General features: G+C 47.1%; 1 protein-coding gene across 1 annotated transcript in view; it reads left to right on the top strand.

Moving 5' to 3' along the window:
* The first annotated feature begins 1,649 nt into the window (after positions 1-1,649).
* CRHR2 (corticotropin releasing hormone receptor 2) overlaps positions 1,650-12,624 on the top strand; it is a 187,177-nt gene continuing 176,202 nt past the window's right edge. The window contains exons 1-2 of the mRNA XM_019529911.1: positions 1,650-1,967; positions 2,125-2,244. Of these exons, the coding sequence (XP_019385456.1) occupies positions 1,850-1,967; positions 2,125-2,244 (238 nt within the window). The 5' untranslated portion in view covers positions 1,650-1,849. The remainder of the gene's footprint in view (positions 1,968-2,124; positions 2,245-12,624) is intronic.

Genomic DNA, 12,624 nt, shown 5'->3' on the forward strand with positions numbered 1-12,624 from the left:
AGTACCCCAGGGCTTAGGGTACTACTCATATGGGGCTATGGAGGAACCAGGTTCAAGTCCCTTCTGTGAAACAAACAGCGTGGACTTCAACCCTGTTCTCCCGTATCCCGACTGAGTGCTTTAAATACCAAAGTATTTGCCATTCTACAGTGGGTCTCCCCTCTATTTCTGGTTTCTCCCCCCCGCCCCCCAAAAAAAAATGTGAATGGTCCTATTTTTATCCTGATGCAGAATGGGAACATTTGTGAAATCTTGCAAACAGATGGGAGAACATGTTCCCGCCTGGCTTTACTTCCAGTATGTTGTATCAGCCCATTGCCTTTATAACCTAGCAATTTGCTTCTCACCTGTCTTTCAATTTCATCCCTTTCTTGGACTGTGACACTTTAAGGAGAACGAAGGGGACAAAGCCCTGCAATCTTGAACAGGAGTGGAGGGAGGGTTCGGGCAGAGGGAAAGGAATGGGGGTCTCACTGGAAATATGCTGTATTGTTTTGGAGGGGTTTGGTCTTAACACAGGTCAAGAGCAGAAGAGTTGGGACTTCTGCACACTCTGAAGATGAGCAGCAAACCAATGCAATACATTGTGTTCATAGTTCATGTGCTGCCTTTCCCTGGGGCGGCTGGATTTTCATGTCTGCTGTCATGTCAGATGGACATAGCCTGTCGCATGCCAATCTGCCTCTTATCTCTGAATCCCTTGTCCCAGTAATTAGACTTCCAAGCCCACCTGCCCAAATGCCTGATCTAAGACTTCTCCTGACTTCATACAGTTTAAGTCTAGAAGGGCTCATTATTCTGGATGGCAGACTTTCATGCATTACCCTGTACAAAGCCCAGTAATCTGTGTCTGAGTTAAATGCATCCAACTTCTGGCCCTTTGGCACTTCTGCCTTCACCTCTCTTTTTCCTGCCTCGTCCCAGAGCTGGATCAACCCTTTAGTGGGCGCTAGGCGAACAACCTCGTGGCCCCCCAGCTGAAAATGAAATTTTTACATCACTTTTTTTCACTCAATCCGCATGTAAAATAAGCACAACTAGGCCTCTTCTTCACTTAGGGCCCTCGGCATGTGCCTGGTTTGCCTATGCTGTCATCCGGCCCTGCCTCCTCCCCAGCCTTTTCTTGGTCTCTCCTCCAGATCCTTTTCACCCCGATACTTCCAAATCCACCCCCTGCCAACAGCTCTTCGCTCCTGCCCCTCCAGGCCTGCTGCTAATCCAACCTTTCCCCAGCCTCTCCGTGCCACCCCCCAGCATCTCAGTCTGTGCACCCTTTGCCCAGTCTGCAGCGCCAGGCAGGAATTGCTTTGCTTCCAGGTGAGCAAAGGTGTTTCAGTTCATCCTGGTGCTTTCCTTTGGAGTTTTCCTCCTCGCTTTCATCTGTATTAACTAGTCTTGCAGCAGGGAAGGTAATCAAGGCAATCGCAGCTGATGATCTACAGCGGAGGGGGAGGGTGGATGCGAAGGGCTGTGGATGTGAAGAGGAGCTTGGAGAGCTGCTGGACTGGGTGAGAGGAAGACGGCGGTGGGGGGAGCCAGCTGAGAAAGGCAAGCCCCTTACTCTGTGCTTGCCACTATCCTATTGGTTACTGGGCGGCTGTTTTAAAGGAGACGCGCTCAGAGGATTTCACTGCACAGGCAGACGCAGGATTGCAGCCCACACACCCACCCGGCAGCTCACAGAGACAGAGAGAGAGAGAGAGAGCCTCACACATGAGTGCAGAGTGTCTCTGATTTTGATTGTTTTTTTTTAATTACCCCCCTTGCCCCCCGACGAAGAAGAATAAAGCAAAGAAAAAACCCAGGGAAGGAGCAAGGCCGATACATCCCCACAGCCCCCAGGGGAATAATGGATGTGACCATATCTCAGTTCATCATAGACGAATTTGATGCTAACTGCAGCCTGCTGGACCATTTGCAGGATACTTTTTTTGAGAGTTCCTCTGTCCCCTTCCTGGGCTTTGATGGTAGGAGGCATTAGCCTAGGGGATGGGGATGGGGAGGGGGGTTGGAAAAGACTACGGGTTAAACAGTTTTTTAAAATCACACTCTGCTTTGTGATGTAGGTGATGTCTCTTCAGGCTCGCTCAATCGCTTCTCTCGTTTTTCTCTTTTCCTGTGAAGGTCCCTATTGCAATGCCACCACGGATCAGATTGGGACGTGCTGGCCCAAGACCGCGGCTGGGGAACTGGTGGAGAGACCCTGCCCGGAGTTCTTCAACGGGATCAAATACAACACCACCCGTAAGTGTGGGCTATCTGGGAGCCTCCCCAGGGCTGGGAGATGAATGCTTTTTTGTGCACACCGAACCAGTATAAAAACACAGTTCTTAAGTGTTCGGCTGGGAATCGGCATGTCTCCCACACTCTGAAGGATGCATGCACATTCCTGTCTCAAGTGGGACAGATTTAGCAGGGGCTCGGCCTTTTGTATACTGATTTGTCCTATTTCTCAACCCGTGAAATTAAACAACCCGGCTAAATTTCTTTCTCTACAAGGGTGTGTTTGAGCGCTTGTGACTTCAGTTGAATAGGGCATCTCTCTGGCTTGCCCAGCCCTCCCAGGGGTATGTTGGGGAAGTACCCATCTTCTGAAGAGGGGGTGATGTCTGTCTGAGCTGGGGGTTAGACTGGACTGAACCGTGCTGAAGTTTTTCTCTAGTCAGAGGGGACTGAATCCACGGAGTAACTTCTCCGCAGTTTGCTGATGAACCAGGCATAGCTACCACATCAGTAACTCAGATTGAAGCTCCACTAGCTTTCCACAAGGCAGATTAAAAAATACACATATCCACCAGGGCAGCATCATGCAGCCCCATGTGTTTCTTAGAAATTGTTTGCAGGTGGCTATAAAAGGAGCACTGTATTTTTATAAGTGATAGTGAGTCACCAGCCCACATTTCAGATGGGGCTATAATCACGCTGGGGATGCAGGCATTCATTTCCTGTTGGATTTATCAATACTGCTGAATCCTTTTAGGAGATTACCAAGTAGCACCCATGCAAACTCCAGGCGTGCACCGTGCATTATCGAGCGTTCATTTTTCACGCTGCATTGATATGGATTGCTGTATATTTGGAAGTCCCCCATGGGTCTACAGGCTCAGGGACAGCTTCACTGGGATGTTTCCGTCCTGTTTGTGTGGATGGGATTTCAGTCAACCTGGTGTCCCTTAGATTGCGATTTTTAACTTGCTGGAGGTGGTTTTCTTTGCTCCTTCTGCACTCCTGGCCAGACTTCCAAATAGCAGGAGCACTTGGGAACCCCTATGGAAAACAAAGGGAGCTGCTGGAGGCCAGACCCTCCCGAAAAAGTGCGGCTCCCGATCCTACAAAGCTTCCGAGGGGCAAAAACCTCCTTGTGAAGCCCGTGATTTGTTTGCTCGGGTGCAGACTGCAGGGTCAGCCCCTTCGCACCCATTCTATGAATGGTGATGTCTGCAGCAGCATGGTCTGTGCCTAGCTACGGGCCAGATTCTGCTGTCTTGACCCACACCGAATGGCCTTTTCCTGTTTGAGAGGGATGGAAATATTTCAGGAGCAAGGCACAACTCGGCCAGAGTGAAAGTGCCTGAATGCTGGTTGAAACAAGGCGCTGGTCTGCACGGTGGAAGAGCATGGGTCTGAGAACAGGGAACGTTCATTTTCTGTAATTTCCCTCAGTGGGAGGTGGGTCTCGTGGACTTCCAGCATTTCTACTACTCGTTTACATACTGCTGTATGAGGATGGAAGAAATATGTTGTGATTATTACCTAGCTGAATCTGAAACAAATTGGATTCTTTACTAACGGAGTCTTTCAAAGAAGACAAATTAGAGGGATGCTAAATGAATTTCCTGTGCACAGACAAAAAGACCTAAATCTTTCAGTTGAGGCTGATGATCTCCATAATATTTCATAGCTAATTTCAAATGCATTTATTTTCTTGAATAACATCTAATGGTGATTACTTAATAGTTATCTTGGCTTAGTCCTAAATCTTCTTGAAATTTTCTGCTCTAGAAACTATGGCACAATTACTTTTGTCAGACAATTAGTTCTGTACTATTTCCAGGATAATATGCTCATGAATGAACAGGGCTCAGCTGAACGGGAACATGAAAATCTGGTTGACATAGCCTGGTTAAATGAATCGCTCATTTTCCCTCTTAACAGTGTATTGAAAAATATATATGTTAGAAAAGGGTATGAATGCATGTAATTCATGAAGAGTATGTTTGCACCATTGTTCAGTGCTGTATAGAAGAGTTAGGTTCACAGATTGTTCGATTGCTAGGGGCTGAAAGGGACCTTGTAGATCATCGGGTCCAGTCCCCCTGCAACTGCTTCTAGCATTTGACTCCAGACAAATTATCACTAAAAGTATTGGATGATTTCCTTCTTCAGTGCATTTTATCTATGGACTGGCTCTTTCAGACTCTTCCTTACATGAGCAAAGTATTGAATGATTTATCCTGGGTATAAGACACCTTGTAAAATCAGCTGCCTAACACCAGTTATTTCCCAATAAATGTCTATCAATAGCAGGAATTGCTTGTTAACTAGTCTAATACAGATGAGATTTTAATACAGAGATGCAATTACTTCTGCAATTTGAAAGGCATGGCAATGGATACAGTAAGAGCATTTCTGATGTTCAGAGAAACCCATCTGCTCCCACTGTTTGGCTACTTTCACTTGTGATGTTTCACTTAGTTCATTAAATTATTGAGACACCATTTGTAGCAAGTCCCAATCTGTCTTGAAGCAGATTGTGTACATAATGCAAACAGTAAAATAAGCACAGTACACTGAAAATAAACAGTAACTAGATCTCACGAATGATAGAGGCATATAATCTGACCATAAAACCAAGGGTTGTTGTAGTGATCCCTTGGATCAACACGGGAGATTTCTGCCCAATTTTTGGTACAATTCCAAAACTTCTTTTCTGTTTGGGGGCTAAAAATCGTAGGGATGTTTCAGAGGCATAGATGGAAATGAGAAGAACAAGAGTTGGATGATGTTTTTTAGCTTGTGCTGGCGTACTCTTATCCCATTCTGGATCAAAAATGTTCTTCTGCTTAATTTAGGCATTTATGCTCCTTTTGTATACAGCGTCTTGACATGAAGATGGAAGATTCTTGGTCACTGATTTTGAGAGCAGCTACTCTTTAGGGACTGTTGCATTTTGTCATGTGTTACTGGATCTCTGTAAATACTGTATCTGGAATTAAATGGCCAAAGCTATTGAGCCTTGGTCTTCGTGGCCCTGTGGGCAAGAGCCTCGATTTTCACCAATCGTTGTAGCTTCGTTGGTTGTGGTGGAACTATACCAACTTGCACCTACTGAGTGTTTGGTCCTGTGACTCAACTGAGTTTTAAAGGAGTTACGCAAGAGCTTAGTTTGAACCAGGAGTTGTATTTATCGCCAAAAGAAAGACTGCACATGAAATAGAAACACGCCATTGTCAGACCTCCAACGCAGAGTCCATATTTTCCAATCCTGTTGCCTTAGTTTAGATATGCCTAATGCAAAACTGCGCGTACTCAGGTTGGAAAGTGCAGTAAAAATCTTAACTTTCCCAGCAGAACTAAATGGAAAAATATTAAAGGCAAGGGGGTGAAAACTAAAGAGTCAATGCACAAAGACATCCATCAGCGACTATCAGAGAGCTTGTACAAGCAATTCAAATCCTGTCCTGTGAGTTGTCCGGGAAGGGTTCAGTGACCGCTAACTCTCCAGTGCTTAGGAAAGGCGGCAGGTCTCCGAGTGCTAGATTTCCTCCTAGGTGCTTCAGGAAGTGAAGGCACATTCACAGATACGCATCTGCTCACCCTTCAGTCCAATTTGCCAGTATGGACAAACAGAAGACCTCTTGCTATTTGGCTAGGTTTTTGAAAACTGAAGCTGTTGAGTGTCCAGCCTATGCTTTTTATACACCAAAAATTTTTGGATCATTTGTAGAAAAATGAAGGTAAAAAGGGCAAATGAAATCCTGAGGAATATGTGTCTGTGCAGGCATGTTGGGCTTGAGAGACCGGTATTATAGAGGCTCTTTGGATTTGGTCTTGCTTTTACATTTTTTTTTTGATGTCTGTATTTAGTTTGGAAAAGATGTTAATTCACTTCATAAAGTCCTTGATTAGCTGCAAAGTTTGATGAATTCAGCCAATTGACAATAATGAACCACCTCTTTCTGTCTTCTGTAATAATGATCATGCATACATGTTATATATAGTGTGCATTATGGACATTAGGGAAATAATTTGGCCTGTTCCTATCTCTTTGTGTCTCATACACATGGCTCTTTGCCTTGGGAAGCTATAGATTCATTACTATTATTGTGTGCCTTAAGCGTTTCTGGTAGATGCTGAGTTGAGCAGCCTGTGTATCCTGGTGGAAGTGCTCCAACTTCCTTAACTCTCTTCTGTGATACTTGATTGTGGCCCAGCAGCCAGGACCTCCATACCCTGTAAATAAAATGCTGGAAAAGTTAATGACACTAGTTCTAGGGCATCGGTGTGGGATGGTGCAGTGCTGAGACACATGTGCCCACTTAGCAAGATGCTTGCTGCAGGCAACTTGTTTTGGAGCAAAAATTACTTCATCCATTACAGCTGTGTGAACTGGCTTCACATTCCAGAGAGAATTTCCTCTGCTGCTTTTTGACTTCACCTTGACCAGAAATGAGTAAGCTCGTGTGTGCAGAGGGAGGAGGGGAGGAAAAAAAAGAAAACCGTGGGCTCTTTCCCTTTTTTTTAGGGGGGAAAAAAAAGAGAGTGCGTTATTTAAAAGGGCAAAAGAAACTCACTGGGATGATTTTCATTACATAAGCAATGGGCTTTAATGGGAACACATCTTTAATGCTTTTCTTTCTGATTAAGAATTGATGAAAAGGTTTCAGGGGTGTGGGTTGTAATTTTGGGTATAAAGTCAGGACTCTGGTAAGAAATCATCCGTCTCGTAGCCATGCTTATACTACAGAGCAGAGGTTCCCAACCCCCAGGTCGTGGCCTGGCACTGGGCCGCGGTGGGTTGGCTGCTGGGTCATGGCATGAGCCGCCTACTTGGACCCCTGTCTGTCTGCCTGTGAGAGTGGCTTCTGGTGTTAAAGCTGTGCAGCGGGGCAACCCCGGGAGGGAGGTAGCCGGGTCCGCGTGCCCTGTCCTACTCCTGCCGGGCCACGGTATAAAAACGTTGGGAACCACTGCTATAGAGTACATGTTCTGGTAATTACAGAACCGTTTATTTTATAAACGGCTAGCCTGAAGACTGCATTATTATTTGCATTTCTGTTCCCACCACCTACCTATAGCCTGAATGAACCACTCCTATTGACTAGGTGTGCTTGGCTGTGTAGGCAAGAGGTTGGATTGTTGCTCTGGAACAGGTTTTTCTGGAAAGCCAAACTACTTTCAGTAAGAGATTTCAGATGTTGTTCTGCTAGAGTCCTCCTTTATCAGGCAGAGATGGAAGGCCTCTCAGCACCGTCTTAATAGACAAGATGACAAGAGGGTACAGCATGGAGCTGGGATGCTGCATGCAATGGAGGAAGAGAAGGCAAGAAAAATGGCAGTCTGCCCAATCCACTTAAAGGGCTTTTCATTTTTGTTTAAAGTGGGTTTATTGAGAGAAGGAGCAAGGAGAGTGGATGATAAAGAATTCTGTTTGGCAGCAAAGCACACAAGTACCACTCTGTGCCTATCAAAGTAAGTGCAACCACTGGACATATAATAGTTCTGCAGAGCTCTGATGTACTCCATCTTTCCCTGTCTTCTTCCTGTGACTTAGACTATCCAGATGGATCTTTTCATTGGAGTTTTAAAGGAAGCAAAAGGAGCTGGGCTGCTGTAAATGACATCAATGTCAAGCAAACCTATGTAAGGCCTTCCTTGTATTAGAAGGATACAAGTAGCCTGGGCTTAACCAGAGGAACCACGTTGTTGGCTCTGTGGACTAACGAGTCTTCCTTGTGACTCCAGGAATCTCTAGGAGTCTGGAGAGAGGAGGCTGAAGGTGGTGGGAGGGTAAATGAAACAGGTAGATATTGGGATGGGGTTAGGTTCATTGGTGGTGCTATGAATTGGGAGTTAATCCCCTGAAGCAAGAGAAGCTGGTGTTGAATTGGCATGGGAGGAGGATCAGGCCCATAATGGGATGTTTTTAAGGACACCATAGTCCAGCCGTCTGGCCACTGCACTTCCCAGCTAAGTAAGGGCAGCTGATAAGGATGGAAAATGGAGCTTCTGTCATCCACCCAGCACCCATGCAAAGCGGTCATAGTTCAACCCAACGCAATGGTTGTAGGAAGAAACTAAATAGAAAGGACAAAGGAGATGGAACGAGGCAGAGGAGAGGCATTGGTAAGCAGGGGTCTGGAGAGAGGAGGATGAAGGTGGTGGGATTCATGAACTAAGGCAGAAGGTGCCCGTCTCCTCAGCTGCAGTCAATCAGCTTGACTTCAGTGGAGTCATGTCCAGCATACAGACATCGCCTTTGACCAGCTCTTCGCTGGCTCCGACCAGGCGGTTCCATACATGTGTTGGTATGGGGCTCTTTGCGTTCATGCACAAACATCGGATACTCTTTTCTTTTCTTTTTTTTTCCCATGTTTTCTTTTTTGTTTTGTTCCTTTCTTCTTTGTGAAACCTAATTTTTTCTAAATTACACTCTGGTGATGTTGCAGTCTCAAAAGGGCAGGTTAGAAACAGGTGGGAAAAGTGTAATGAAAATAACCAATCTTCTGCGCTCACTCTATCATCACACTTTGAAACGTGTAATCTCTCCGTCAAGTGTAGAGCCACAGTCAATTGCAGGTGGTACAATAAGATGATTATTAATACTATTTCAGTCATTTTTCTGATTTTTTTTTCCTCTAGCTAATTGAATGTTAATTGGTGTTTTGCTTCTTCACATGTTAGCTTGTTAGGTGGCTTTTTTGTGTGCTGATACGGGGCTGCGGCGTTCTTTTGTGCTGACTCTGCAAGTCTTCAAAACCCAAGAGTTGAAGCTGTGGTTCTGATTCGGGTGTGACGTGCTGGATGCAGCCAGACGAGCAGGAACATCTGTTTTCTTGGGGACAAGTAGCACCGGCACAACTTGTGCCACTGCTACTTGTCCCCAGGGAACGCCCGTGCCACACGTGCTCTGACATGTGGCTGGTTACCCCAGGAGGGCTGGGGGACTTTGGGGACAGCAACAGTGCTGGCCCCGACAGCCTTCTGTGGGGTCCTGCATCAGGAAGCTGGAGTGTGGCTCTGGCAGGCCAGGCTCCGGTTTTAGGCACGCACGCTGCCGCCATGTGCCACCCTGCTACTTTCTGGCCTGGGTTTTTTTTTTTACTCTGAATTTTCCCGGGGGTCAAACCCCACCTGCCCTGTGCCGCAAAGTAGCAGTGTGGGGAATGCCTGCATGCGCAGCGTGCATGCTTATCTGGATGAGCCCACCGTGTCTGTCTTTGGCGGAACATCTGGTAGTCTTCAGAGGAGATTTCCTAGTGACGTGTTGTCAGGTAGACCAGCCCCAGGCAGCTTTCAGTTTTTTGGAGGCCTCTAAGATCGAGTCTGCAGCCCTGTGCACTTCCCTGCACCCTTTATACTTGACTCAACTCTTTGTTAGATGCAAGTTGCAAACACTTAGAACCAGAGCACAGAGCAACCAAGAAATCAGGGGGATGGGAGCAGTGGGAAGAGCCGTTCCACTGTCTGCTACGGGGTTAGGGTGTATCCCCATTGGCACACCCAGGATTTTGTGAAGGGGGTGCAGGAGCGGCAAGTGGCTCTGCTAGGGTAGCTGCCCCCCCTGATTCCAGCATTGCACAGAGCTTTCCCCTCGCAATCTAATTCATTTTCTTTGTTATCCTGCCTTGTGATTAGTTTTCCATGTAACCAAGCACTTTCCTCAGAGGAAAGCTTTGGAATCGAGCTGGCGCAGGAGAGAGCCATCAGCTTGTTGCATGTTGCAGCCCATGTCTGGACCTCCATTCTATCCTGGTAGTGATCCTACATCTGCAATTTCCCTATTTGGCCACGAGGTGTCACTTAAAGTGCAGCTAAAATAGGCCTCCTAGGGCCAAATCCATCCATGATTTCAGCAGTGGCATAAATTACATGTAGTGGCATAAAAGTGGGTCAGGAAATGGGTACCTCTCGCATCATGCTGTGCTTGAACTCCTACACGTGCAGCTTCTGCCATTCGCACTCCTGTTGCAAAGGAGGAACAAAGGCAGCACGGAGGCTGATTACGCAGCCAAGTCAAAGAGGGAAGCGGGTAGAGAGAGGAGAGGAGGACCTGGAAGCAGCTGGGGATGTGACCTTGCTCTTGTACTCCTTCAGCTCCCGGGAGCTGCTTCTCACTGAAGTTTTATAAATTATACCAAGTCCCAGCAAAGGCTTTTAGCTATGGGGTCACAGTAGCCTGACAGAATGAGACAGAGATGGGGTAAAAGATGGGACGCTTATGGTGCACTTGCAGGGGGTAGCTGTAGTTTGATGCCAAGCTGGCAGGGGCCACAGCACCGAGCAAAACATACCAGTTAGGAACATCCCAAGGAAGAGCTTTGTGGCACCAAATGTATTGACCTCGGATGGGTACAGGAAGACCTTCCTGTTCATTTTTTTTTTTTAATTCCCTTTCTTTTACCTACATTTCTGGAGATAGGAGGAGACCCAGAATAAGAGTTCACGTTTGTGGGGATGATGGTGTTGGGGCCATTTAAAGTCCTGAATAAATCACATTGCTATCCAGCTGGGATGTCCTTCTTGCCCTAATGAATATGTCAAAGGTGCTGAAAGCCCCTGAAAATCACTGCCACCCTGGCATCATACAACTCATGGTTTATAGATGGAAATCCTGTTCCCTCAACCGTTCCCTCTCCAGTCTGTCTCATTTGCTTCCTCCTCTCGGCTACTTCTGCGTTGGGATCGGGGAACAGAGACTGATTCCAGAGTTAATTAACCTGTAGCTTGCATTTTCATCAAACAAGCTGCATGACCAGCACTAGCTAGACCCAAGAGCAGGACTCTAGAGGCGAGATGATCTGTGGGCCTTGTGTGGACTGGGAATAAAACCTGTCCCTCTGATGGGAGGGAAAGAGGCCTTTAGTGAAAGGCCCATGCCCTAATCTATCCTCTAGCAGGACTCCTCTGGGGAGGGAAGAGAAGAAAATCTCCTCTGTGGGTTTCATCTGGCACCAAGTGTCTCATCCAGATTTTTGCTTTGTTTGGGCTCTTTCAGTCAACCTGCTCTCAATTGTTAACGTCCTAGTGACTCTCTATTTCTGTCTCCCCCGTGGGCTGGTAAGGTTATTTTTTCATGAAAGTCACTCTGAAGAGCAGAAAACCCCAGTCACATTGTCATTGGATGTTCCCAGTCTCTGTGAAAATCCTTCCTATTTATGGGCCACGACCAAATGTGGGGTCTGACCCTGGGGTCTGTGCTCAGAGGACAGAGAGGGGGAATTTAAGGGGTCCTCCTTGGGATGTCAAGTCCGGTGTTGGAGTGACTGAGGCAGCCCCTGTGCGGCTTGCTTCTCTCGAGTCGGACAGAGCTGCCAGGATAAGAAACCCTCACACGGAGGGGCTAAGTCCATGGGGAGGCTCCTCTCCTCCCCTGATCTCTGCTGCCCTCCTAAATTCACATGAAGCAGGTATGCTATAGCCCCTGCCAAAGAGTGTCGGTTGTAAAGATGTGAGAGGGAAGCAGAGGATTCAACCTTCTTCCCTACAGTCCACGCCCTTATCATCTTTTATTAGCTGCCAGGATCTCATCTAACAAGAGCGACCCGCAGTGCGGATTGAAGCAGAGGATTTTGTTCTTGGGTGAATCCGGTCTCCTCTGCCTTATTCAAGGAGGGGGATAGGTTTGCAACTGCCATACAAAACCCATCATCCTACCCTAGCATTTGGCCCCTTGGTGTTTTTTGCACTGGCATGCCTCCATTCTCCATCCCGTCTCCAGCTGTGTTATAAACCAGGCTTCCTCCCCTCCTAGCTAATCTTTGGCCCTTGAGGAGATCAAACATCCCTCCTACTTTCTCGCTGGGTAAGCGGAGACGCCTGTCGGCTGAGCACAGTGCGCTCATCTAACCATTGCCTTGTCCATTCCCCGTTCACCCGTGAACCGTGTCAAAATCAGCCCGGGGAGCTCTCCAAGACAGGGCCTCTCTGCTGATTTCTGTAGTGCAGCACCCAGGACGGTGACATCTGATGGATGCCCGAGACACAAATGCCATGCAGATAATAAATCAGGGGCTTGCTTTCCATCAGAATAAATCCATCTGACCGAGAGCAGTTTATCTTCAGCGTTGACCTATGCTTTGCTGGGTGCCATGTCTTAGATTGTCTTGGCTGCCCATGTCTGGAGGTGCAGACGTAGGCAAGTATCTCAGAGGGAAGGGCTGACAAGCTTGCAACAGCCTGTCTCATGGAGTGGGTTTGGGGGAGCATTTTGTACCTTAAGGAGGCCTTGGCTTTACATGCAATTTGCCATCCACATTGCTACCTGCAGCCTGGTGTAGGGTGAAGCAAGCCAGATATTCCTCCTAGTATGGGGAAGTCAGTGAAAATTACTGTATCCAGTGGAAACTGCAGGGGGGGGGGGCTGTTATTTATAGTAAGCTGAACAGAGTGTTTTTTTGCAAT

The sequence above is a fragment of the Crocodylus porosus genome, unplaced genomic scaffold (assembly GCF_001723895.1).
Source record: "Crocodylus porosus isolate Cpor-Errol unplaced genomic scaffold, CroPor_comp1, whole genome shotgun sequence".
NCBI lineage: Eukaryota > Metazoa > Chordata > Crocodylia > Crocodylidae > Crocodylus > Crocodylus porosus.